General features: G+C 41.1%; 2 protein-coding genes across 3 annotated transcripts; both read left to right on the forward strand.

Moving 5' to 3' along the window:
• The first annotated feature begins 692 nt into the window (after positions 1-692).
• LOC135411633 (pantetheinase-like) lies at positions 693-12,297 on the forward strand. Its single transcript, XM_064649450.1, has 8 exons — positions 693-909; positions 2,543-2,784; positions 2,889-3,019; positions 5,214-5,406; positions 6,850-7,141; positions 8,313-8,686; positions 10,931-11,101; positions 11,359-12,297. The coding sequence occupies exons 2-8, from the start codon at positions 2,572-2,574 to the stop codon at positions 11,485-11,487; spliced, it is 1,503 nt and encodes a 500-aa protein (XP_064505520.1). The 5' UTR covers positions 693-909; positions 2,543-2,571; the 3' UTR covers positions 11,488-12,297.
• A 110-nt stretch (positions 12,298-12,407) lies between these two features.
• Positions 12,408-25,526, forward strand: LOC135411636 (pantetheine hydrolase VNN2-like). 2 transcript variants are annotated; one of them, XM_064649454.1, is made up of 8 exons: positions 12,408-13,077; positions 15,003-15,234; positions 15,339-15,469; positions 16,539-16,731; positions 17,323-17,614; positions 18,495-18,868; positions 19,022-19,192; positions 20,386-25,521. In XM_064649454.1, the coding sequence occupies exons 2-8, from the start codon at positions 15,022-15,024 to the stop codon at positions 20,503-20,505; spliced, it is 1,494 nt and encodes a 497-aa protein (XP_064505524.1). In that variant the 5' UTR covers positions 12,408-13,077; positions 15,003-15,021; the 3' UTR covers positions 20,506-25,521. The 2 variants fall into 2 exon arrangements, with proteins under 2 accessions (XP_064505524.1, XP_064505525.1); XM_064649455.1 differs by lacking the exon at positions 12,408-13,077 and adding an exon at positions 13,841-13,912 and having other exon boundaries at positions 15,079-15,234; positions 20,386-25,526.
• The last annotated feature ends 826 nt before the right edge of the window (positions 25,527-26,352 follow it).

Below are 26,352 nucleotides of genomic sequence, written 5' to 3' on the forward strand. Positions count from 1 at the left end.
CTAGAGGAGTCTACTTTGGATCTTTTTTGGCCACATTTTTAGGGTGTGGAAAATTTCCTTTCCACAAAACTTGTTGATAACCTTTTCCAAGCAGGCAAGTGGGTGTGTTTCAAAAATTCTCAAAATGAGCAATTTTTCAAGAGTATATCTGTGTTCCTATTAAATGGTTGCTCATGCTGGTGTGAGAGAGAGTCAAGACTGTGCCAGCAGGTGTTGGTAAGGGGCAGTGAACAGCTTGAACAGATGGAATGCACTGGCATGTGTGAGGGTGCAGGCCCTGAAGACTGTACTTTTTAGGCAAGTGGACTGGATTACTTTGTGTGGTGCTGCTAAGGTTTCTATGTGTGGCTAATTCTGTTGTTTGTTCTGCAGGTTTGTTTGGAATTAAGAACATTGTTTACATTTATTCTGACCAACATAATAAAAAAAACCAGACTTCCAGGGTGCAAGATACATTGTTTTTTTAACAAAATGAATGTTTTAAAAACAAGATTTTTGTCTGTAAAAGTATCAAATTAGAATCTTCCACACTTCATATAGTAGAAATAATGTACTCTACATGTTTGTGGAAGGCAAGTACTGTATCTTTAAGTTTATATCTGTGCCCTAGGATATGGTGTCCTGTTACAGCTAAGTAAAATGACTATGTGCTGTTGCAAAAAATAAACTGCTTCTCATTTCCTCATCCCTGCCCACATGTACTCACTGCTGTGTAGTGATTGCATGGTTGCAGGTCTGACGTTTCACACAGGCTTCTCCACAGCAAGATTAACCCTTCAAATGCACAGTAGTCTTTTATACACTCTGTCTTAGCACAAGAAAAGAAGCAGGACCAGTCTGAAGACAGACTCCCTCTATAGCTATGCCGATTTAGCACCAAATTGTCTCCTGTTTCACAGAAGTTCTCAGGTAACCGTCATCATCAGGCAGTAGCAGAGATGGGGGCGGGTACGGTACAGGAAGAGTGGATTGGGAGGATAGAGGTTTGGAAAGCAGACAGACTTCTAGATAAGTTTCCCCTTACGTTGTCCACAGCAACATATAGCCTGGACTACTGCAGTTTTGTTAAGTTTATTCGGTGTGTTTGTTTGTTAACTTGTGTGAGTTCCTTGTTCCTGGGTGAGCTCCCAGCCCTGCAGGCAGTAGGCAGATAGAGGCTCACTGTACTACGGAAACCCCCTTGTCCCGGCAGTGTGACTTGAACTTTGCAGGGCAGTAAATTTTTCTATTTAGCCCTGCCAGGTCAGTCACTTTTCTGGCTGACGTCCTCTCTACTGCTAAAGAAGGGAGCATTTACTACTTCCTCCTTTAGGCTGGTGTCTAATTGTGGTTAATATGATTCAACACATATTTGATTTGGTAAGAAAAATGGGGTGGAGAGGAGGGGAAGGCTTCCAAGCTACATTAGTTCAAGTATCACCGAAATCTCTATTGCAACCTTTAAAAGGCTCACATTTAGTAATGTGTGGAGAAGTAATTAGGGGTGAATGTTACCAAATAGAAATCAATGTTCCCAATGGTTGAAATCCTCAGTCAGCACTACTCTTGCAGAGAACTTTGTGGTATCTACATTCATCCACAAGTCTGTAATTTCTGACCCAGCTCTACAGTGGCAGTCTGTTGTAGCTGAAAGCAGACAGCCTATTCTGCTTTCCACTGTTCAGACAGCTTTTCTCAAGTGAGAATACTGCAACTACTAGAAAGACAAAAAATTGAAAATGTCATAGCAACAAATGCATTTGAACTGAGTTGAAGATTAAAAGTGAAGGTCTCTCAATACACAGCATGTTCCTGGGGACAAGAAAGGTGTGCAGAGGAGCAGGCATGCTTACTGCTCCTCTGCTTCAGGTTAGTGAGAGCCAGGCAATGAGTTACTTACCTGCCTGATTTCAGAGGAAAACATTCCCTCCAGATTTGTATTTTCTGATGGAATGCTGTTGGAAAGTGATGTACAGCTAAAGTGACTGGGAGAGAAACTTGGATGAACTCAAGGAACAGTTCTGTTGCTGGCATTTGAAGTATATGACATCAAGTACAGTGAGATGCTAATGCAATTACTTTGGTCTGAAGAAACTCACTGCACATACTAACACAACCTAGGAATTGAGGAATATGAAGATACTAGCATAAAGCAGTTTTTAAGACCCTCAGTTTTGCCACTCAGACTTCACAGAACACTAGCTCCATGGGTGACACATCCACCTTTCACCTGGGTGAAGAGCGAGCCAACAGAGATAGCAAAAATCTATTGAATCAGTGACAGAGAAAAGTATACAAAAAAAATTGGACTGTTAGTTCTAGACATGTTTTTAATGACTTACTTTTTTATTGGCACAATTAGTCTTGGCATTGTCCAGTATTTTAGTTATGTTCAGTTGCAACATCCTTAGTGTGTGCTGTTATACCTTCCTGTATGTCATGTCACGCTTGGTTCCAAGATAATGTTTTAACAGACCAGCAGTTCCTCCCTCTTTCAAAGTTGAACTTTGTCCCTCTTTTCTTTTCTATGCATCTTCCTTTTGCACTGTTTTCCATGACTCAGAGTACTCCAGGAGCTGCAAGGCACCAGCCATGCTCCCTTCCCAGCCTCTCCTGCATGCTGGGGTATTCGCACTCGCAGTCCTTCAGGCCCTTGCCTCCAACACCTTCATTGCAGCCGTCTACGAGCACGCAGTCATCCTGCCAGATCCCACTGACAAGCCTGTTTCTCCCGATGATGCTTTGGCCCTGATGAACAAAAACATGGATGTCTTGGAAGGGGCCATAAAGGAAGCTGCCCAGCAGGTACCAGATATATCATGAGGGTTGTCAATTAGTGTTTTCTGCTCTGTCTGACCCCCCTGGTTATATGTTGATGGGTGAGCTTCTAACAGAGCTTGTTGTGACAGGGTGCCCGCATCATTGTGACTCCTGAAGATGGCATCTATGGCTGGCAATTCACAAGAGAATCCATCTACCCGTACCTGGAGGATATCCCTGCTCCAGTGGTGAACTGGATTCCCTGCACTGACCCCTCAAGGTGATTCCTTCTGCAGTGATTTATGTAGTTTCAAACTAATATCTCATGGAGTCATGAGCAGCTCCCACTAAATGCATAGGAACTGCTAATGCTTTTGACATAAGTTTCAATTAAATTTGAGTTTGAAGGTAAGTTACATGATAAAATATATAGTGTGTCCATGACTAATTGGTGAGGGAAACATTAAAAACTTTTTTTTTATTTAATTAGACTCTTCAAGGAGAAATTCAAACAACATACAGAATTTGAGTTATGAAAAGTAGAGGAAATGTCTTTTTTTTTGGAAAAGCTTTGATGCCAGAATATGCTACTTCTCATTCTACTTTCAATTTTTTCACATTATTTTGAATAGAACTGACTGTAAGTTATTAACACCGGGTTTTCTTCGTTTTTTGTTTGTCTTTTACAAATGCCATGTTCAAAAAATGCACACACACCATTTTTCTGGACAGCTAAGAACTAGTTTCTGAGCAGCTAATAATAGAGGTGATGAGATCAGTAGTCAAAGTTCAAACCTTCTAGTCGTAGTTTTCCACAATTAAGGTAAGATAAAGTCTGAATTGCTAGAGTCTCTTGTGATGTAGAACATGATCTGTCATTCAAGCAGCATATTCCAGCAGTGACAAACTAACCTGTAGTTGAGTGCTGGACTTCAGAGTCTTACAGCTTACACTGTAAGTGCTCAGCTGTGGAACTACAACCATGGTCTACCTTCTTCACCACAGCTTTCTGCACCTGCTTAATGAGGAGGAGCTTGTTATTATATCTGTGAGGATATAATTCTTCAATGGTTCTGAGAAGTGTCATAATGGGGAACAGTGCAGGATGTGCAACTTTTTACTGAGATATAAGTAACTAAAATATACAGCCTTTCAGTGAATCACAGAATCACAAAATATGCCAAGTTGGAAGGGACCCACAAAGATCATTAATTTCAACTCCTGGCCCTGCACAGGACCATCCCCAAGAGACACACCGTGTGCCCAAGAGTATTGTCCAAATGCTTCTTGAACTCTGTCAGGCTTAGTGCTGTGATCACTTCCCTGGAGAGCCTGTTCCACCACCCAACCACCCTGTGGGTGAAGAACCTTTTTCTAATATCCAACCTAAACCTCCCCTGACACAACTGCAGACCATTCCCTTGGGTTCTGTCACTGGTCACCAGAGAGGAGATCAGTGTCTTCCCCTCCTCTTCCCCTCACGAGGACGTTGTAGACTGCAATGAGGTTTCCTCTCAGTCTCCTCCAGACTGAACAAGTCAAGTGAGCTCAGCCACTCCTCATACAGCTTCCCCTCAAGGCCTTTTAGCATCTTTGTTGTCCTCCTTTAGATGCTTTCCAAAAGCTTAATGTCTTTGTGGAGTGTGGGGTGGCAGTGTGTCTAAGCAAGTCTTATTCCAGTTCTTCACACAGTTTTTGCAGAGGTGATCTCATTGTTCTAAATCAGGGGTTTCATTAGCAGCTTTTGGTAATATAACACCTACCATCACTGTCTGGCATACCTCATTCCTTGCTGCTATATGTGTATCTTGCATGATGGTCCTCCTTGTGTGGCCCATGCACACCTTGCAAAGCCATGTGCATTGCCACATTGCAGAGGGGGATTGCTGCTCTCTTTATGGCCTGGTATGAGTGTTTCAGATGTGGTGCCAGTTTCTGGCACATGGCCTGTCACATCTTTAAATTAATAGCCCACTGCTCTTCATGCCATGGCTAGAGGTCTAAGTGCTCCTGCCCATGGGAGGAGGTGAATTACCTTGACCCTTTCCTTTGCACTATTCCACAGCTCAACTCTCTTAGTGTGCTAAGGGCCCAGAGCTACGGTCATAGGTGTCACTATGCCAGATGCTAAAATATTTTCCAGTGTGACATCAAGTTAGTGTCTTCCTCTGGAAGAGAGTCCTCTCCTAGCCTTCCCAACCCGAGGATTATCTGCTTGCTGCAGAGCACATTCCAGGTGCTGAAGGTGACTGGCAGGCATGTCCCTGCATATGCCAATGGGAAGGGTCCAGGACCCACCCCAAGGTGCAGGAGGCAATCTGAGGCAGCACTGCAGCAACTCTGTGTATCTGCCTGCCCTGCATGGCTACAGGTTTGAAGGTGCAGCTCATGTGCCCTCAAGCACTCCAGTGATAGACATAACTGATAGCACAGGTTTTGTTAATGTCTTTTTTTCCTTCCCTAAAATACATTAGATTTGGTCCAGCACCAGTGCAGGAACGACTCAGCTGCATGGCCAGGAATAACTCCATCTATGTGGTTGCAAACATTGGGGACAAGAAACCATGTAACTCCAGTGATCCCGGCTGCCCCAGTGACGGTCGCTACCAGTACAATACGGATGTCGTCTTTGATCCAGAGGGGAAACTGGTGGCTCGTTACCATAAGGTAAAGTGGCCTTGGAAAGGCAGGAACTAATTTTCCACTACTTCCAAAATGTCTCATTTGGAAAGAGAATTAGATGCCAGTCATCGTCCCATGTCAGAGTTCTGCTTCTGTTTATAATTTAAAAGAATCTCTCTCTTGCTATGAAGTATTGATGCCAAATTTGCATTTCCTGTCATGTTTCTCAAAACAGACTGGTATGAAAAATAATTGCTCTGGTGCAATTTAGTGGCGTATGATTTTGGTTGACTTCCTCAGATCATTAAATCCCTACTACTGGAAATCCTGCTGCTTAAGCAGCTTCAGTTTTCAGTGCCAGGTTTTCACCAGACTACCCCTTCATGTTCCAGGATTTGAAAACATTCATCTGTATCTCATTATAGATGAGTACTCTGCTTTGAGAAAGACAGGCCCCTTCCTGTAAATTTTTTTCTGATGCTGTTTCAGCACTGTTTTTGTACAATGGGAATTATTTGGACAAAACCATGGACCTAAGATGGGTGTTAAAAGAGATGAGGGCTTTGAAACATTTGCACCCAATGAAAGTTCTTTCAGTATTATGTTCTTTCCTGCAAGTTCCATCAAAGTTGTTTATGAATTGTGTGCCAGATATCATGCCAATGTGGCTAGAGTAAAGTCAGTTGTTTATTTAATGCACTTTGGGCCCAGTGTTTCACCTTGTTGTTCAGAGATGATGCCAAGATATTTATTTGTGAGCAAACTGGGTGATAATGCTAGTCTGGTCCCCCCCTCATTCCAACCTAGCATGACCCAGGTGCTGAATTACAAGTTCAGTAAATTTGGACCTCTTTTCTGGCTTGGTGTCCATGTTTATTTTCCAGGCCACTTGGACAGTAATAAAGAGTTGTTAAAAAACATGTATGTGAAGGAAAAAGGAAAATGTTGGAAACCAAGAATGTTTGCAAACTTGGATTTTTCTGTTGGCTGAGATCATCTGCCTTTCCCCCATCAGCCCATCCTTTGTTTTCTTCTCTGTTCTACAGTCTTCCAGTACTGTCTCATGCTTCATGCTGGTGTTGTGTACTTACAGTACTTCTGGGCATCTCCACACCAAGGTCACCAATTCTGTCTCTTGGCACCAGAACCTCCCTGCTCCTACTAAATTATTATTATTCTTCTGTGGGCGTTTTGGTCACCAGAAGTATGAACCAGGTAGGGAGAGTGGAGAGATTATTTTTATGATGACATCAGCAGACCTGAAGACAGCCAGGTGCTTTCCTAGCTAGATGCCAGGGCAATATGTGTCTCCCCGTATCCATCTTTTGGGTACTACGATCACACAATTTTAGCCTGACTTCCTGCATGTGAGGGGTTCCAACACAGGTCAAAAATTTTCACAAGTCATTCTGAACAGTTTTAGGGAATGACTCCAGAATCTCACAGTAGGTGCCTCTAACTGATTTCTCTTTTTTCCTTCCCCTGCAGTATAATCTTTTTACAACAGAAACTCAGTTTAATTACCCAAAAGAGCCTGAAGCTGTCACCTTTGAGACTCCCTTTGGGAAGTTCGGCATTTTCACTTGCTTTGACATCCTTTTCCATGAGCCTGCAGTGGTCCTGGTGAGCAAGATGCAGGTGGACACTGTGCTCTTCCCGACGGCTTGGATGAATGTCCTGCCATTTCTGACTGCAGTTGAGTTTCACTCTGCCTGGGCTATGGGTATGCGTGTCAACCTGTTAGCTGCCAATACTCACAAAACCAGCTTGGCAATGACAGGTAATTTCACTCTGTCCGAAAAATCTTTATAACCATGAGTCTTGTTCTACAAGGTGATTTTGCAGAGGAATATAATGTGTTTATCTGGAAGTCTAGTCACCATATTTTAAACCTGACAGATTCCATCTGTTGCCATACAAGGCACAGCAAAACTTGTAGTGTTTTCTTTGCCCTAGCTTCTTAGGATTTTCCTTTGTTCTCTAATGTCTCTAAACAATTAGTAAGTTACTTACTACTTACTGTTCCTTATACCTGAATAGAAATTTTGCCACTTAGGCTCTTTTCCTCTCCACTTCTAAGTCTGTGATTGAATGCCAAACTGTAAATATACTTGTAAACCATGTACATGGCTACATTTATTCTGGCCAAATTAAAGACTTATTTGTAGCCGTATTTAACATGGTTATGGAAGAGCTTTAAAAACAAACTTTCAAATCTGTTGCAGTAACACTGCTAAGAAGTCTACATTTTCACTTTACAATGTAGGACTGATTTTTTAGAGCTTAGTTTATGGGCCAGTATATTTCAGTTAGACCAGTATCTTCACTGAGTTGTGAAACCACAGTATTGTCTTTGGGCTTCTCATTTGACATGCCTGAGAGGTTTCTGCTTGTTGTCCGTTTTATGCGGCTCTTTGGCAGTGATGGGTATGACAGATCTACTTTGATTTCCCTCAGTTGCTTGGTACTGGTCAGATGTGAATTCCCCACACTGGGAGGAGTTCTCAGCCAGTTTAAAGGGGGCTGGACAACTGTTTCCTCCTTATGTTTTCACCAGGACCGGCCTGTGATACTTGACTATGTTGTGCTTTGGATTGTCTCAATCATGGGTGGTCCTTTCACTTCAATTAGCTGAGAATAAAGGAATTACCAAGTGACTTAATTGCATACAGGAGAAAAGAGAACTGAGGAGGCTATAAACAGAATCAGAACAGAACAGAACAGAAATAACATCCTCTGCCTTTGGCTACACTGAGCAGACCTCATCCAGGGGAATAAATGCTATTCTTTGCCAAAGCACGAGCTCTATGTACTGAGTTGTTAATGGTCACCTTTAGTGAGACTAAAATTTCTGTAATCTTTATGGAATAGTTGATGAGCTAGCAGTAGGGACACTTAAAAGGACAATATGATTTTTTTAATTCTTGAACTGACTGTTGTGCTCTCCTCAGGGAGTGGTATTTATGCACCAGATGGAGCCAGGACATACTCCTACAATATGAAAACTGAAGATGGTCACCTCCTCATTGCCGAACTAGATGCACACCCTTGTCTTTCTCCTGCCTCCCCACCTGCTGTCAGCTGGAACTCATATGCTTTGAGTGTCAAAAGATTGTCACAAGATGACCGTGATTTCACAGGAATCATCTTTCATGACCAGTTCACTTTCACTGAGCTCACTAAGCCTGGGGGAAATCTCACTGTCTGCCAAAAAGACCTCTGCTGTCACTTGAGCTACAATATGGCAGGGAAACGAGATGATGAAGTTTACGTGCTGGGTGCTTTTGATGGGCTTCATGTTGTTGAAGGACAGTACTATCTGCAGGTAATTCTTTGGAGGGGGTTACTTGCTTTAGGAAGCTTTTTTACAGGGAGAAACTTTCAGCTCCATGGTGGAAAAAGACAATGATTCTCTTGTATGCTGGAGTCCTGGTGTTGTTTTTGTTAGCAATGGAAAGGAGTTGCTAAAACATCCAAGTCTACTTACTTTTAAAACCAACAAAGGCAGTGGAGAGGTGTCTAAGCTTCTTTTAAATTCCCAGAGTGCACTCACTATTTTTTTGGGTGTGCAGTATTGGCTAAATTTAGATCTTCTTCTGTGACTATCTGCAGTAATTATTCTGAATCTCCTCTGCATCACAGAATCACAGAATAGTTAGGATTGAATGGAGTTCTCTGGGGATCATATAGTCCAACACCCTGCCAAGGCAGGGTCACCTAGAGCAGGTTACACGGGAATGCATCTGGGTGGGTTTTGAATGTCTCCAGAGAGGGAGAATCCACGAATATCCTGGGCAGCCTGTTCCAGTGCTCTGCCACCGTGAATGCAAAGAATTTCTTCCTCATGTTGAGGTGAACTTTCTTGTGTTTTAGTTTATGGCCATTGCTCCTCATCCTGTCACTGAGCACCACTGAAGAAAGTCTGGGACCATCCTCTTGGCACTTTGAGATATTTATATGCATTGATAAAATCCCCTCTCAGTCTTTTCTAGACTAAACAGACTCAGCTCCTGCAGTTTCTTCTCATAAAAGAGATGTTCCAGACCCCTAATCATCTTTTTGACCCTCCCCTGGACCCTCTCCAGTATCCCCTTGTCTTTCTTGTACTGAGGAGCCCAGAACTGGACACAGTACTCCAGATGGGGCCTCACTGTATCTTCCTCAAAGAGTTGCTGTTAAAAATCAGTTGATCATAGCTATCTTTATAAGACAGTTTAAAGTCACAGAGATGTTAATTTTTTTTCATTACCCACATCATAGCAATGAAGTTTACTGAAATGGCATATGACTTTTACTGGAAATATCCTGTCTTCCTCTCTTTTAATCAAATGTTTGGGAAGACAGTGAGTTACATCCTGGCTGAATTTGCTTAAAGCCATATCTGAAAATATTCTTTGCCTTCATAATTAAGTTATTGTGCCACCAGACTAGACTTTTTTTTTAGTTACTTCTGTCTGTCAGCACAGCCTCTGCATACCAGCTGGTACAGACTCCAGGATATGAGGGAAGGTCTTAAACAGAAAACAGCTCATCTAATGCATTTATGAAGGTAGCTTGAACAAATTCAGTTCTTGGTGAGCTTGGTTGTAAAATTTATTTCAGTGGTGGTGGAAGCTGCCAGGTAGTCTCTACGAGTACTGAAAGTTCTAGAGAAGACAGGAATTTCTACTCTTCCTTTTTCCCTCAGTATTTTTTCATTTCTTCAGAACATATTCTTTATTTCTCTGCTTATTTGCATTTTAACACAAAACTATATTCATTGAAGAATAATAACTTCTGATTTTTGCAAATATGCTTCTGTTCCTCAATATCTGACAAAATAGAAAAACTCCATGATTATGAGCAAAACCAGCCAACATCTTCGAATCACTCCTGAATAATAGGAGTGCTAGCACCCTATTTCATATTTCCTCTTGAAGACCATAAATATTTATCAGCTGGATAATTAAGGACAATGGGGAAACACTGATTCCTACTTTCCTCTATGTGCTACAATTGCTAACACTAAATTCTAACAGAAGATGCTAACTTCATCACCTTGGCCTGTATTCACCAGGATTTGGATAGGAAATATCAAATTCAGGTTTCCCATGGACTACCAGGCCATCTAATGAGGTGTCATTACCAACATGTACAAATACTAGTAGGCAGACCTGGGTGTATACTTGCACAATGTACCCATGAGAAGGACTTTGTTTCATTTGCCTAAAATTTCCATTCACAAACTTATCTTACATATGGGAAAGGAACCTTCAAATAAGAGAACTGGCAATAGGAAGAATTAGTGGAAGTGACAAGACTGGGCTTCAGAGGTGAAATAAGGTGCTCTGGCAGCACTTACATCAGAGGCAGTCTATTTGTAGCTACTAAGGCAATGCAGGTCTTGAATACTGCCAGTCAGATCAAGGGGTGAAAAATAAGGTACAACTAAAAAGGAGTTGCCTGAAGATTATGAAAAGATCCTGTGACTCTCATCTGCTCTGACACATACCGGCTTTGATGACACAAGACTTTCCTATCAGAGTGTTTCTATCTTGCTAAATACGTTGTTGTCTTCTCCTCCCTGCAGATATGCACACTGCTCAAGTGCAAGAGCACAGACCTGGACACATGTGGGCAGCCAGTGGAGACAGCTCAGACCGAGTTTGAGATGTTCTCCCTCAGCGGCACATTTGGCACCAACTATGTCTTTCCAGAAGTGTTGTACAGTGGGGTGCAACTGGCCCCTGGGGAGTTTGAGGTAATGGAATACCCTGGAGCTGTGTCATGCCAGGTCCTCTGCAGGATAGTCATGGAATTAACTGTGTCAAAGCAGCCAAAGTGAACTTGCTCATAGTGAATAATTGATCTATTAAATACCTTTTAATGAAATCACTAGTTTCAGTAAGAGTTAGGGTCTGACGTTCCTTCTTCCTGTTTGTCACATTTTTCTGAGCTCTTAGTGTGTTCATATAGGTACTTCTCTAATCACATTCTTCTTTTACCTTTTTCAATCAGGTACTGAATGATGGGCGCTTGATAAATAAGACAAAACCGACAAAACCAGTCGTTACTGTGACACTTTTTGGACGGTGGTATGAAAATGATCATCTGAAACAAGACCCACAGCCAGCAGCCTTTCTGTGATTGAAGCTGAACACTGTTTCCAAATGAGATACAGCATCCTCTACTACAACAAAACCTGCCACCACTTCTTGGTCAGAACACAGCATGAATCATCATTTCTTGGAAATCTCCGTTGAACCAAAACCTGGAATCAAAACCTCAAGTTATTCTGCTTATCAGTTCTGAAAAACAGCTTGGCAACACCTCCTGTCTGCACTGGATGCTATTCAGTGATGGAACTGTTTGCAGCCAGTAAACAAGTCACTGAGTTACCTGGTATCACATAGCAGCTCCTCCCTCACATCTTCTCTATGTCTTTCTAGTCGTATAACACCAACATATTTGAAATAAGCCTTGTCCTTTACTCCTTCCTGTTAATGCTGAATAGTGCTGCCCTGTAGATGAATTTGCTCTAGGGATTAGAGGATTTAGAATTCTACTTCAGACCAACTACTCCTGGTGAGAAGGCACTGTTCACATCTTTGGTTCCTCTTCTCCCCCAGTGACCTGTGTTTTGTTGCTGCTGCTGGACCCTAGTGACCTTCTTTCAGCACGTGAGTTTCAGCACATGTGCATGATTTGTGCCTGTGTCCTTAACAGTGGTCAGAGACCTCTATTAATCTTCTTTCTCCTTCCTTTTCTCCACACTGGCACCATTACTTGCCTCACCGTGATGCTCTCAAGGTCCTCAATCCCGTGTATTTCTGTTATGGAGCTGGTGAGACACTGGGAGTGCAAATACTTTCCAAACACCAGCACTGATTACCACTGCTGTGTGCCATATGACCTTTTTTGTTTTCAAATGTAAATAAATACTCACATGTGACATAACATAGTCTCATGTCTAATAAACATAATGACATGTTTATCAAAAACCCCAGACAATGTTCTCTGACTCATGAAAGCTCAGCATCATTGCTGCTAGAGCCACGCTGTCTTAAAACCTAGTTCACTGTTGGAGTCGGTTACTGTCTGACCACAGACTGATCGCAGTCCAGCAAGGGATTTTCCAGTGTGGTCCTCTTCCTGTGGGTACAAATTCACTGCAGATACTGTACTTGTGCCCTGGGAACCTAGTGGGTGATACACAACTTTCTCCCAGGGAAAGGATCTGGATTTACTGGAAGCACCCAGGAAAGTCTCAGCAGGAGTTGTGTGGCCACTATCAGAACTGAGAGGCAGCTTCTTCAGATTTGCTCACTGCTCTTGCCAGTCCTCTGGATAAGGGAACGCGTGCGCTTGTAGTATATAGCTTAACCCTGAATCTGGTGAGTATCTTGAATCCAGGATTTGATTCCAGGCCATTGTTTTTTGGTTAAGGTATATTTGTATGTTGAGTATTTTCCTGTACAAGACTGGCATAAGCCATGATGGCACTAAATTCTTTTTGCTACAAAGATTGCATAACACTTATTATGAAATGTATTATTGTGTAAAATGAGTCAAGCATACAGAAAGTAATCTTATACAAGTCCACCCATTACCCACATACCAACTTACTCTGTATAAAGACAAGGCTGTGTGTAGCCACAGATGGCAATAAACACTTCTTCGAGGGCAGTGCAGAAAAAACCATTTTGGTACCTGACAGCTGAGTCAGAACCAAAGAAGGTAAGAAACTTGGGTAACCAGATACAAGTGATTTTTGTGCACATGCAGCTTTAGCTTCAAGATTTCTTCTGGAGTGATCCGTAGGCATAAGAAAGCAGGTTGCAATAGGCAAAATTTAGAAACTGTGGCTCCTATTCGTGATGCTCTTCAAACAGAGACCTTTGGGCACCAGAGATCTTCAGAGCTCAGTTATTGAGTGGTGGGTGTGCTAATGGATTTGCTCAGACAATCAGCCTGTCTGGCACCACGCTGAGATGTGCAGCAGCCCCCAAAGACCCTGAAACTCTGAGCTGGTGCTGTGCTGAGCTGGGGTGGCACAGGTAGTGCCCATGCTGGGGCCCGGCCACCTGCCTCCTGCAACCATGCCGACACCCCTCACTGCCAGGTTGGGGCAGGAATGTGTCCATGCTTGTCTCTGCCAAGATTTCCTGAACTTATTTTCTTATTGTGACTCAGGTTTGCCTTGAGCTGTGTTACTGCAGCAATGCTATCCCTGAACTTTTTGTAAATCTGTCAAGTGATATGTTTCTTCAGCTGCAGCACAGTGGTGACTTCTCAGTGTCTTCCTGCCGGGGATGTAAGGCAGAATTGCTCAATGCTGGTGGCTCTCTTGCCTTTGATATTGTGAGACTTTCCAGGCGGGGTGATTGCATTTCCCAGTGTCTGTTGGCTTTCTGCCACCCTGGGGAATTCCCAGGTTTCATGCAAGACTTCCTCCTTTAAATCCCAGTCTTTGCTTGCCCACAGCCTCCTCTTGGGTGACTTCCAGGCTCCAGACATGGGGCTTCCTAAAGCTTGTGCCTCTGCCATGTTTTTGTTGCTGTCTGCTCTGGAAGCCTGTCACCTGCAAACCTATGTCAAAGCTGTCTATGAGCACAACATAGTCTTAGAATCACAGAATTACTGAAGTGTTGGTTTCTCCTGAGGAAGCCTTGGTGCTGATGGAGGAAAAATCAGTCTTTTGGGTGACAAAACATAGTGAAGAGGAAGGTTTTTTCAGGATGAAGAATATTTTCTTTGACTTCCTGCTAAGTGGTAAATTATGAACCAGGTTATGTTCTCTCATCCTCACAGATATACCACGAGTTCTAACTAAGGTTTTTTCTAGGCCTCACCTGAAACTATAGTAGTAATATTCTATTTACGAAATACTGTGCTAAAAATTACCTTCCATGAGAAAAAAAAAAAACAAACCTGCTTTCTAAGGGTAATTTCAAATTGCTTTTGGTGCAAAAACTTCCTTTTGAAAGGACAATAGTAAGAAAAAAATCTGTGTTGTTTAATTCTTTCTCACAAAACAAGCAAGTATGTTAGCTCTAGGCAGAGAGGTCAGCATAGTTCAAGGGATAGTTTGCAGTGTGAGCCCAGCAAGGAGGACACTCTCAAGGCACCCACTACAACTATAGTAAGCCACTGGCCAAAAGCAAGAAGTATGGCAGGACTACATGTCTCATAAGCGCCAATAAATCATCTGCACTCTGAAACATGACAGTTGTAGTTCATGCAGGTGGTCTGCCTTCAGCACTGGCTGAAGCTGTAACTAATGGCACCATGTGCAGTAAGGTTATATGTAGTAGTGTGTCCAAACCAAGGGAGTCTGGGCTCGCACCAAGATGGGTTTAAAAGCCTGGATAGGGATGTGCAAATGGAGTGTTCAAGTGCTCCTTCTAATGGAGCCCCTTGTAGATTAGCATTGCTTCTGACAAGCTCTGTTAGCCTTTTGTTCTCCTTTTATTTTAAACATTTCTTATTGGAAACAAGATCCCATTCTTAGAAATGTTCCTTTGACTTTTTATTGTAAATAAATGTCCTGAGTGTTGGCAGAAATATTCTCAGATTACTCAACAGGAGATTATTTCCAAAGCAAATTTATTAGTCTTTACTCCTCCTCTTTCTATCTGCTTTATATTCCCCATATGATCCAGGAGCTGCAAGGCACCAGCCATGCTCCCTTCCCAGCCTCTCCTGCATGCTGGGGTATTCGCACTCGCAGTCCTTCAGGCCCTTGCCTCCGACACCTTCATTGCAGCCGTCTACGAGCACGCAGTCATCCTGCCAGATCCCACTGACAAGCCTGTTTCTCCCGATGACGCTTTGGCCCTGATGAACAAAAACATGGATGTCTTGGAAGGGGCCATAAAGGAAGCTGCCCAGCAGGTACCAGATGTATCATGAGGGTTGTCAATTAGTGTTTTCTGCTCTGTCTGACCTCCCTGGTTATATGTTGATGGGTGAGCTTCTAACAGAGCTTGTTGTGACAGGGTGCCCGCATCATTGTGACTCCTGAAGATGGCATCTATGGCTGGCAATTCACAAGAGAATCCATCTACCCGTACCTGGAGGATATCCCTGCTCCAGTGGTGAACTGGATTCCCTGCACTGACCCCTCAAGGTGATTCCTTCTGCAGTGATTTGTGTGGTTTCAAACTAGTATCTCATGGAGTCATGAGCAGCTCCCACTAAATGCATAGGAACTGCTAATTTTTTAATCTGTTAAAAATCACAAGTACTGTAGACATGAGATACACCAAAAAGAAGTCTTAATTAAATGGTAATTGGAATATGCCAAGTAAAAAGCATTGAGACAGTTTTACTTTAAAACTTACAAAAGGATGAAAATGAGGAAATTTTAGGCAAAATAATTATTTTAAAAACATGTAAAATTTTATCAATTCAGATCACTTGTGAAAATCCTCTAAGTATAAGCTAGTTTATTATCATATCAGATGCATAGATCAGACTAAGTGATAGAGTCCTCAGCTCATGTGGCTGAGCTATTTATAAAGCAAATTGCACAAGATATTTATCTAGATCTGAAAGAAGTGTCTTCTGGAAATCCAGCCACTTCCACAATTTGCTGTGTTACACAGAACTCCTCTGAATCTGTGTCAGCAGGGGACACCAAGAGGACCAAGTTCGTGTCTAAGCTAAGCTTTTATATTCTTTTCTGAGGCTTTACAAAGCTAGATTTCAGGAGTCCTCAGCTCTGTAAATGCTGTGTCCACTTTTTGCTAAAGGCTTACAGACAGCTGCCTAAAACAGAGTGAAGATTATTAAAAAAAGACTAAAATTGTCTTTTGAAATCAAAGCTTAGAGATGCTTGAAAATTTATTTTTAAGTTATTTTACATTTATGTCTGTATATGATTTATTCTCCCCTTTGTTTTTTGAAGCTCTTCATATCTTGTGCATGTTAGCTGGGAATTCTCTCCACACAGAAAATAACATCGTTAAGGGTACAGGAAAGAAGAACACAGGGACACCATTTTTTTTAAAGATGAAAGACACTGTCAATGTAAAATGATGCTACGAACAGAGAAGAAGATGAACAGAAACTATGATTTGATCAATTTCTTTTGCATATGGGAATGTGCAGACAATAAAAATATTTTGAATGCATTTCTTCTACAGATGCACTTAAACTTCTAGAAGTTTTTTCTTCTTTCACTGAAAATACATTAGATTTGGTCCAGCACCAGTGCAGGAACGACTCAGCTGCATGGCCAGGAATAACTCCATCTATGTGGTTGCAAACATTGGGGACAAGAAACCATGTAACTCCAGTGATCCCGGCTGCCCCAGTGACGGTCGCTACCAGTACAATACAGATGTCGTCTTTGATCCAGAGGGGAAACTGGTGGCTCGTTATCACAAGGTAAGGAGGTGCTTCAGCATCATCCTGTAATTTATTATCAATATATTTTTCATCTCTCTATCACCAATTTCAGCTTGTTCTTACAATAATTTAACATTATTATAAATTGTCAACCAACTCAGGATGATTTGATGCAAGGATCTTGTGGCCAGAAGGAAAAATAAGCAAGTGCTTGACCAATCAGACATTATTCCCAGGCGCATCACAAATGCAGAGAGCTTACCAGCTGCCAAATACATAAAGGCTACATTTATGATAGTAAATGGTAAAGAAACAGTGACAGAGTTTTCCATACTCCATAAATGTTAGCTCATCCTTGATACATTCTTAGCCAAGTTAGTCTGCCAAGTCTTGGCAGAGTTTAGCATCTAATATTGGCTGGGCTTTGCTTCCAGGAGGCAGATGGGGCACAGCTACCCCATTTTGTAGGTGGATAGGGTCAGCTGGATGGTTTTAAACCAGCTGTGCAGGCCGGCTCAGGTACCTCAACTCCCAGCTTTGCTTTAAAGCCTATCTCAGATGCAAAATAGGTGTTCATAATCTTCAGGCGTTTTTTTTAAGTTTCTAATATGCCTTTTTTTTCACCTGCAGTACAACCTGTTTAGAGGTGAAACTCAGTTTAATTACCCAAAAGAGCCAGAAGTTGTCACCTTTGAGACTCCCTTTGGGAAGTTCGGCATTTTCACTTGCTTTGACGTCCTTTTCCATGAGCCTGCAGTGGTCCTGGTGAGCAAGATGCAGGTGGACACTGTGCTCTTCCCGACGGCTTGGATGAATGTTCTGCCATTTCTGACTGCAGTTGAGTTTCATTCTGCCTGGGCCATGGGCATGGGTGTCAATTTACTTTCAGCAAATACTCACAACATCAGCTTTGCAATGACAGGTGAGTTACATTCAGGAATTGTCCTCAGATTCAGAAGCAGGCAGAAATGTTTTAGACATAGTGAAGTCTCAGGAAAATAGTGTTTTAATCAGACTAAAGATCTTTGTGGTACCATCCTAAATGTAATAAACACCTTCAGGCATTAAAATGTTGAATGTACTGGAAAAGGTAAAATTAGAAAGCCCATGACATTAAATTTTGATAAGTTGAAAGTGGAATTTTATTTCAAAAACAGCACAAAGTTTCACTTAAATTTTCATTCTTTTGTTTAGAAGCAGCATTTTTTTAAAAAAATTGAATCAACAGTTAAGTAGAGAAAAAATGTTTCAATTGAAACTTAATAATGTAAAACCAAAAGGAGGATTCCTATTGTATATTGAATAAAATATTTTCAGATTTTGGGGCTGCTAAGGAATTAGAGATATATATGTTTTGTTTTGCTCTGAATAGATATTTTCTGTCTTTATTTTCCTGTAAACTGAGAAAATGTTGTTGTAGCTGCATCTGTAACTCTTCTCTGAAGCCTGAGTGAAAACCACAAAGGAACATTTTTGCCTGCCCTAAATAAACTGAATTGAGTTTAAGCCACAACCCTGTGTTTCATCCAGTTAAACATAACTACCCCCATGGTTTCCTTATTTGTCAAATATGCCCCTCTTAGAGCTCTGATCTATATTAACATGAACCTAAGTTTTAACACTATGATGGATATTTTAGCAGTTCTGTGTTTTAAAATTCTTCCAAAACTCTCCATAAGGTATTAACAGAAAATACTGTAACTGACAAACAGTACCAGTGTGGCATGGGGAGCGACTGGTCCCCCTGCCAAGCCATGCTCTGGGGTGCTGGCTAACAGAGGGCTGCTGGTTATCCTTGACAGGCAGTGGGCTGTTCACTCCAGAAGGACCTGCCACCTACCATTATGACACTGGAACTGAGGAGGGATGTCTCCTGCTAGCAGAGTTGAGCGCATACCCCTGTCTTTCCCCCACTTACCCTCCTGCCATCAACTGGAGTTTGTATGCCACAAGTATCAAGAAATTTCCAGGAGAAAATGACACTTTTTCGGGATCTGTCCGGCAGGATATATTCACTTTCACTGAACTCAGGCGCAAAACTGGAAATTACACCATTTGCCAAGGAGACCTCTGCTGTCATCTGGTCTATCAGATGTCAAACAAGAGGAAAACCGAAGTTTATGTCCTGGGTGCATTTGATGGGCTTCACGGTTCTCTCATAAAATACCATTGGCAGGTAATTGTTTTTTTAGGGGTGAATGTGGCTACCCCAACCACCCCAAACCACTTGTCCGCTACTTCATACTGAGAAATTTTCTTGATATCAAATCCAGCTCTTGATTTTGAAAGTTTAGTGATGCTTTACCTTTCTTTATCCTCCTCCCCGCAGATATGCACACTGCTCAAGTGCAAGAGCACAGACCTGGACACATGTGGGCAGCCAGTGGAGACGGCTCAGACCAAGTTTGAGATGTTCTCCCTCAGCGGCACATTTGGCACCAACTACGTCTTTCCAGAAGTGTTGTACAGTGGAGTGCAGCTGGCACCTGGGGAGTTTGAGGTAAGGGGGCACGCTGGAGCTGTTTGATGCAAAGTTTTCCAGGCTGTGGTGCTGAAAACTGGCATGTCAGCAAAGTCCCACTCAAGAACCACTTTTGTTGGTTTTGCAAACTGTAACTCAAAAGGACACATTAAAACAGGTGGATTGAATTATATCCATCATATCAACCTCAATGCTGAGGCTGAGAATCTCTTTAGTGTTTTCTGTAGCAAATACACCTTCCCACTTCAGGTCCCAAATCTATAAACAACAGCATTCAAGGAGCTATTTTCTACAGGTTTCTGCTGATGGGCATTTTAGGAGAAAAAGAAATAAAATACTCTTGAGAAGTTGTCCAAATGAGAAAAATTGCTTAGGAGTATCATGTGTAAGAGCAGAGATCCTACTCAGTTAAAAAGGTTAAAAACAATTTTTTAGGACTCTGTAGTGTTTATTTTTTTATTTGGAACTTAGAAGAGGCAATGAAGACAGTGAAAAAGATCTGAAAAATTTTAGGGGAAACAAGGGTGACTTTTTTACAGGGTAGGGAATTGAAAAGCATTGTTCCCCTTGCATACTTTTTTTTGAATGGGACTTCTGTAAAAATATACACATCAAAGAATTTATTGGTATGCTATGATCATAGTCCAACTTAAAAATTATATGTTGTATTTTTTTAACAAATGCATGCTTATTTTTTGTCACAGAGGCTCTTAAAAAGTTGCCGGTGTTCATAGTCTCTGAACAACAGTGATTTCAAATTGATATGTAAAAAGTAACTAAGAAAAGCTACATATGTCCGGTAGCTTGAAATTTTCTACTTCCATCTGAAAATTGTTTAGGGGTCTACAAATAAAAAAATATTTCAAATCTGTCCTAGATATGTATATAACCTTTATTGCCTTCTATGAGTATAATGAGAACCTAACAAATCAGTTATTCTCACTCTCACCTTCTCTTGAGGTGGAGAAAATGATCTTTTTTTTCCAAAGATGGAGAAATGTTTAAAGACCTCCTGGTCCAAGGAAATGTGGGAAGGCTATAGTGGTAAGGCTATGGCAGAGCCAGAGGGAATTCTGGTTTCTTTCATTCTCATGATTGTTTAAAAGTGTTGCATCAAAATATTCAACATCTAAGTTCTATTCTTTCTGTACTATGCAATATTGCTATTCTGTTAATGGACTGTTAGTGTCAATCTTTCTCTTTTCGATTAGGTTCTACGTGACGGACGTTTGAAAAGTAAACATGGCACATCGAAACCGCTCATAACAGCGACACTTTTTGGAAGGCTTTATGAGAAGGACCTGCCACATCCTCCGCGAACCTCCCAATAATAACATGACTCCTTAGGTGTTACACAATCACATAGACAGGAGGGGAATTTCCTCATGACACGTAGCAGTTATCCTGTATGATTCCTGTTCTGCAATCTTGCACTTCTGCTCAGCGGCTGCGGCAGTTTGGTTTATTTAGGAGAAAGGGAAGTGATCACTCCGTTGTGTGTAACTTTTTAACAGTGCTTGAGCCAGAGCAATTATTTTTTAGTATGAGTGCTCTGTCACATGAAACTTTTAAGTAGAAATTTCATTTCCCCCAAGGTATCATATAGATTACTAGGACAAGAGTGAAAAGAAGACTGTTACCAAAACATATGAAATGTGGTTTGTCATTTTACTGCAGGACAAATTTTCTCCAAAGAAGCTCATGATTTCTGTTATTCCATGTGCTGTGGCTTCTTAGCATGCAATTTTGGAGGCTCTTTCCAGGAATTATTTCATCCTGGAAATAAAACAGCTGAGCTTCTACTTAGGGGAGGGACTCTACCACTTGGGAGCAGTCAGTCAAAACAGGCAGGGATTCAAAGTTGTGCTTGCTGGTGCCTGAGTTGTGGGGGTAGCACAGACTAGTCTTCCATCAAATAGAAGAGGTTTTGGTCAAGCATGGTTATGACTGACCCGTGGCAACCCTAATCCCACATGACTGTTCTGTGTGTAGTGCATATGGGGTCCAGAATCTCAAGACACAGATGGCCATGCTAAGAGTGAGAATTGACCCTGCTCCCAAGCCAGTCTGGTACACTCCAGGAGCCTCTTGTGTTGTCCATAATGGACAACAGTTTGAGAAGGGCAAACAAGATTGACCAGGCTGCTTGTGAAGGTCTGCAGTGTCATCCTGTTTACAGGTTTGCACTGGGGTCAGCACAGTCAGGCACACACCACGTGAAGCATCTCCACAGCAGAGCAGCTGGGAGCTTCTCCCTAGGGGTGCTCCCCTTGGTCATGCTTCCCTGTCTGTCTTCAGTGCTGCTCGCTCAGGCCTCTGCACTTGAAAAGCTCAAGGAACCTCTCTGAGAAAGGCAAGAGTTATCCTGACTTGTAAGCTCTGGTACTGAAATGCATCCTAAACCAGTTTTTGATGCAAAAACGTAACTCTCTCAGCTACCCCTGCACCCTGCTTTTTTGCTCCCTGCCTCTGGTACCTTTCTGTTCTAGGCTTGGTGATTCCTTGAGACAGCTCAGGCCTTGTCTCCAGCAGGTAGGTCTGAAAGAAAGAAGGAGTCCATCTGGGGGGACCTGCTGCATCCCACAGCCCTCTCACCTCACAGGCACTGCCAGACCTGCCCACTCAGTCATGGAGGTGGAGCCACAGCTCCTCCTACTCATGCCCCTGCTGCTCACCTCCATCTCCCCTGAGGCTGCACTTCTGGCGAAATACGCTGTTATTACCTGGCCTAGAGTTGTTCGAGTGGAAAAGAAAACAAAAACCAAAACTGACAAACGGGAACTGCTACTGGAATAGCACGTGAAAGCAATTTGTCTTTTTTTTTTCCACAATCAAAGCAGTTTATTAAAATCTTTTTTCACTGTTTGGCAATCAACAAAAAAAAAAGAAGAATCTGAAACCATTTTAGAAATAAATGCCTCATGGAATCATCAGTGACACTTTTGGAACAAATAAACTAAAGTCAACAGTAGGCAAAAAGCAGATTTACCAGCTCAACTGGTTAGAGCATGGTGTTAAAAACACCAAGGTTATGGGTTCTATCCCTGTATGGGCCATTCACTCAAGAGTTGGACTTGATGATCCTTGTGGGTCCCTTCTAACTCAGAATATTCTGTGATTCTGTGAAATACTTTGCAGGTTGATAGTACTCTAAATACTAAGTATTTCAGGAACTCTAGACATTAAGTTTATTATTACTTGTTTTATCTTTCTTCTATCATATGCAAACTTCCGAAAGTATCTGTAGCGGTGGAATCAGTGAGAGTTCATTAGTGTTAATGAAACTGGGCCCCGGGAAGAAAACTAAATTTTTAAAGAAATTTCTTTTTTTAATTTAATGGCAGATTTTATGCCATGTTCTGCTCCCTTATCCCTATCTAGACTGTGATAATTGAACATAAAAATCTCTCACATATTGCTTGCTGGCATTTCTGAAGTTTTGAGTACTTCCCAGGTACCTACTGACTGTTTACGTTGTCAGAGCTGGACACAGATAGGATACAATTAATATTGCTAGTTAAATAGCTTATAGGATATCAGAAAAGGACTCTTGGATTTCATCCGTTGAGGGTGCAGAAGTCCAGGATTCTTTGAAAATTACACTAAAACTGTGAAGAATGGCAGACCTGCAGTTCAATGTGCTGCACAGCTCTCCCTGAGAGGGTTCCAAAAGTGACATACAATGGACCTCTGAGGAATTTATTAATCCCTTTCCCATTTCTGATGACAAAGCAAGAATTTAGATGAGCAGAGAATTAAGTTGCATGGACTGTTGCAGCAGCCTCGGAATAGCTCCATCATTTTAATACACAAGAACCACAACCCCTGTTTTTGGGTAAGGATTCCCTGGAGGGATTGCAAAAACCAACCAGATCTTCACCTCAGTGACTACAGAAACAAACTACAGAAACATTCAGGATACAGAAGCAGAGAGGTAATAAATGACATATGCAACAAATCACATTTATCTGGAACAGTTTCTGTTAAATTCACAGAAGGTTAACCAGCTATGTAGTTACTTTCCTACCTGCTAGGTGGGAGTTAGAAAACAGAGAATGTTAGCTCATCTTTAGTAAAAAAAAAAAAAATAGAATCCTGTCCTATGCTTTCCTTATGAGACAGAATTTGAGTTTCTGAAAGAACTGGAATATTTACTGACTCTGGGACAGATGTGCCAGAGGAGGAAAATCAAATTAATTTATAAGTAATTCAGGTAAATAACCCCACCTCAAAAGCTACTACAGATGGTATCTTAATGAACCCCATCCTTTTCTGAGCTGGAAAAGCCTGCTCTTCACACGTCAATATTTCTTCCTTCTACCTTGACGCTGGCCAAAGCAAACAAGACCCACTGGTCCACAGTGTTTCTGATCCCACAGAAAGAAAAACAAGTCTGTAATAGATTTTATTGATGCAAGACTTCAGATGAAGGTAGAAAAATACTCCATTAAACCAAATATGATCCAAAACTTGCATCTGACTTAAGTAAAACTGGTAACAATTTTAGAGAAATTTTGACTAAAATCTAATGTACTTTACTATGCATAATGAATTAAAGTAAGCAGGCCTTGAGGAAAAAAAATCTGGGTGTTTTTAAGAGAGCAGGACTCTTCAGCCATGTCCTTGTACATATATTTAAGTCATCGTGACCTCAAGCTATCCATTAAGTAATGTGGAACAGTGAGGTACAATCAGAGATTGTGCAAATACTATACCCAGTAATTCAAAACATCTATACCCAGTAATTCAAAACTAGATGTTAATGAACAACTCATGTTATCATAGGTGAATTACTGGCAGTGTGGGACACTGTTCCCAGGTACAATGAATTAGTGCAGGTATAGTGAGTGACAAATAGAATGGCCATGACCTGAATTTGAGTTGCAGAATTTCTAATTAACCAACAATCAAATTATAAGCCCACTTCATCCAGACAGATGTATTTACAATGTCACTGTCCACCATCAGGATAGGAAAGCTGAAAAAGAGAAATAACTTGAATAGGCCAATAAAGACAGCAGCAATTATCACAAGGCTTACTATAGCTAATACAGAAATGCTTCTCAGTGGCTTGTGATGGACTATGAGACGTCATGGACCCCAACAGAGAAGTAATTCCAGTATGCCTTCTAAAAATGAACCTCTTGACACTGTAGACAAACAACATCTCCTACTGAAGCCACAGATGAGCATGACAGCATTACCAAGTGTTGTCTATCTGTGAATTAGGCACAGATAAAAAGGATCAGTCCTGGTGAAACAGAAACTTTGCATACTGACAACACTGTTATTTTCTCTTTCAGTCTGGAAAAAAAAAGTAAGGATTAGCAGAAGCAGTCGCAGCCACCACTTGTGAAAGTATCAAAATGTTTCTTGTAGCCGCTCATTACCATAAAGTTGCAAGTGAAATGCTCCATTGTCTGTTCAGATATTCTCATGACAAAAGAGAATTTCTACTAAAAATATGTACAATATAAGAAATGCATTGTAACTACATGATTTTAACTTTGTCTATGTATCGTCTTTTGCTGCTTCTGATGTTAGAGTTAATTTTTATGAACTAATAGTTTGATAGCTGTGACAGTGTCGGCATATAAGAGCAGCAAGGAGTGCATAAAGCAGAGATATATTTTAATGTCAAAAATATAGCAAATCTTTAGGAAACGCCTTTTCAGAAAAAAAAAGGGAGAATAATATTTGCATACAGTTGTTTGTCCAGTTTATGTACTGCAAAACGTAATAACATAAAGCTAAAATAAATAAAGTAATTTAACCACCTTAGAAATAGTTCTCAGGAGCAAATGATGATTTTTGTAACAGCAATTTTTGAACATTTACTTCTAAATGAGTGTTAGGAGTGTGAGACATACTTGAATTTGTCAGATGAAAACGTTAAGGTCTGTGCTTATAGGATGATTATTTTTATACTCTTAAATTCACCTTACTGTGTTTTCTAGCCATATGAGACTGTGTTTTGTACACTGAAAAAGGACTATGTAGTTATAGGTTTTGGATTCTCTAAGGAAGGTGCGTTGGGGTTTGTTTCAGATAAAACTTTCTTGTTGAATTTATGGATGATTTTGAAAAAATCTAAATTTTATTCTGTAAAATTTATGAAAATCTTAGAGAAAATATAATAATGACAAGCAGTTTCCATTAAATTGAGCAAAGAAAATACACTGAACTCTAGGCCCATGCCATTGCTATGTTACAGACTCTTTAGGATTCACTCTCCCGTACTTTTTAGAGACCTTTCCAAGTTTTCCATACAGCATTTATTCCTGTGCTGATTAAGTGCTGCTAAATAATACCTAAAGCTCTCCCTTTCATTCATTTTGTCTCCACTAAGAGCCAGAAATCTTGACCTAATGGGTCCAATTGAGGTCCAAATAAAGTCAAATCAGAGCAGTGAGTTTGCTACAGTACCAGTCTAATCAATGGTGGTATGTCAGTTTGCATCTACTGATTGTGCATCTGCAGACACAGAGATGTTCTGCATTTAGCTGTGAATTCAAACAGCCATAATCTGTGAATTCAATCAGCCATGTCCCTCATGGAGGTTCTCACACCACTTGAGTGGGTTTGGTTGTAGATGGAAGTCATCAATTCTGACCAGGAGAGTCCAGAGACGGTGACTAATATAGCTCCCACCTCTGCAAAAGTTGAGTGCACTGACCCTGTAAAATTCCCAGTATCTTAGTTTGTCATCCAGCTGACAAACTGTAGAAAAATTGATCAAAAATATACAAACTTCCCTACTTCATTAGTAGTTGTCTTCTCCAATTTTCTCAGACATGTTTTTAAGCTGAGTTGGCTGCAATAGATAAAATACACAAATAGTGAAAATACACTGTAGTTCATTGGGAACTTATTTTTAAAAAGAAAAATTATTCTTGCCTAAGAAGGCATCAAATATATCTGACAGTGAGATATGAAAAGGAAGAGCAAACTGTGAAAAGAAGGCCATTAATACATAATGATGTACTTCCTGGTAGCTAAGCTGAATGACAGAAAGCCTTTGACAGGTGTGAGTAAAAAAATATGTGTGGTGCCTTTCATAACTGGTGTCAGTTAGCTGTTCCTCAAGAGTATCCGATGTCTGTATGTATAAGCACTGTATAAAAGCTTAAGTTTGATGAGTCATCATTATCTAACAACAGGCTTAAACATTTTTTTTG

The sequence above is a fragment of the Pseudopipra pipra genome, chromosome 3 (genome assembly GCF_036250125.1).
Source record: "Pseudopipra pipra isolate bDixPip1 chromosome 3, bDixPip1.hap1, whole genome shotgun sequence".
NCBI classification, from domain to species: Eukaryota; Metazoa; Chordata; class Aves; order Passeriformes; family Pipridae; genus Pseudopipra; species Pseudopipra pipra.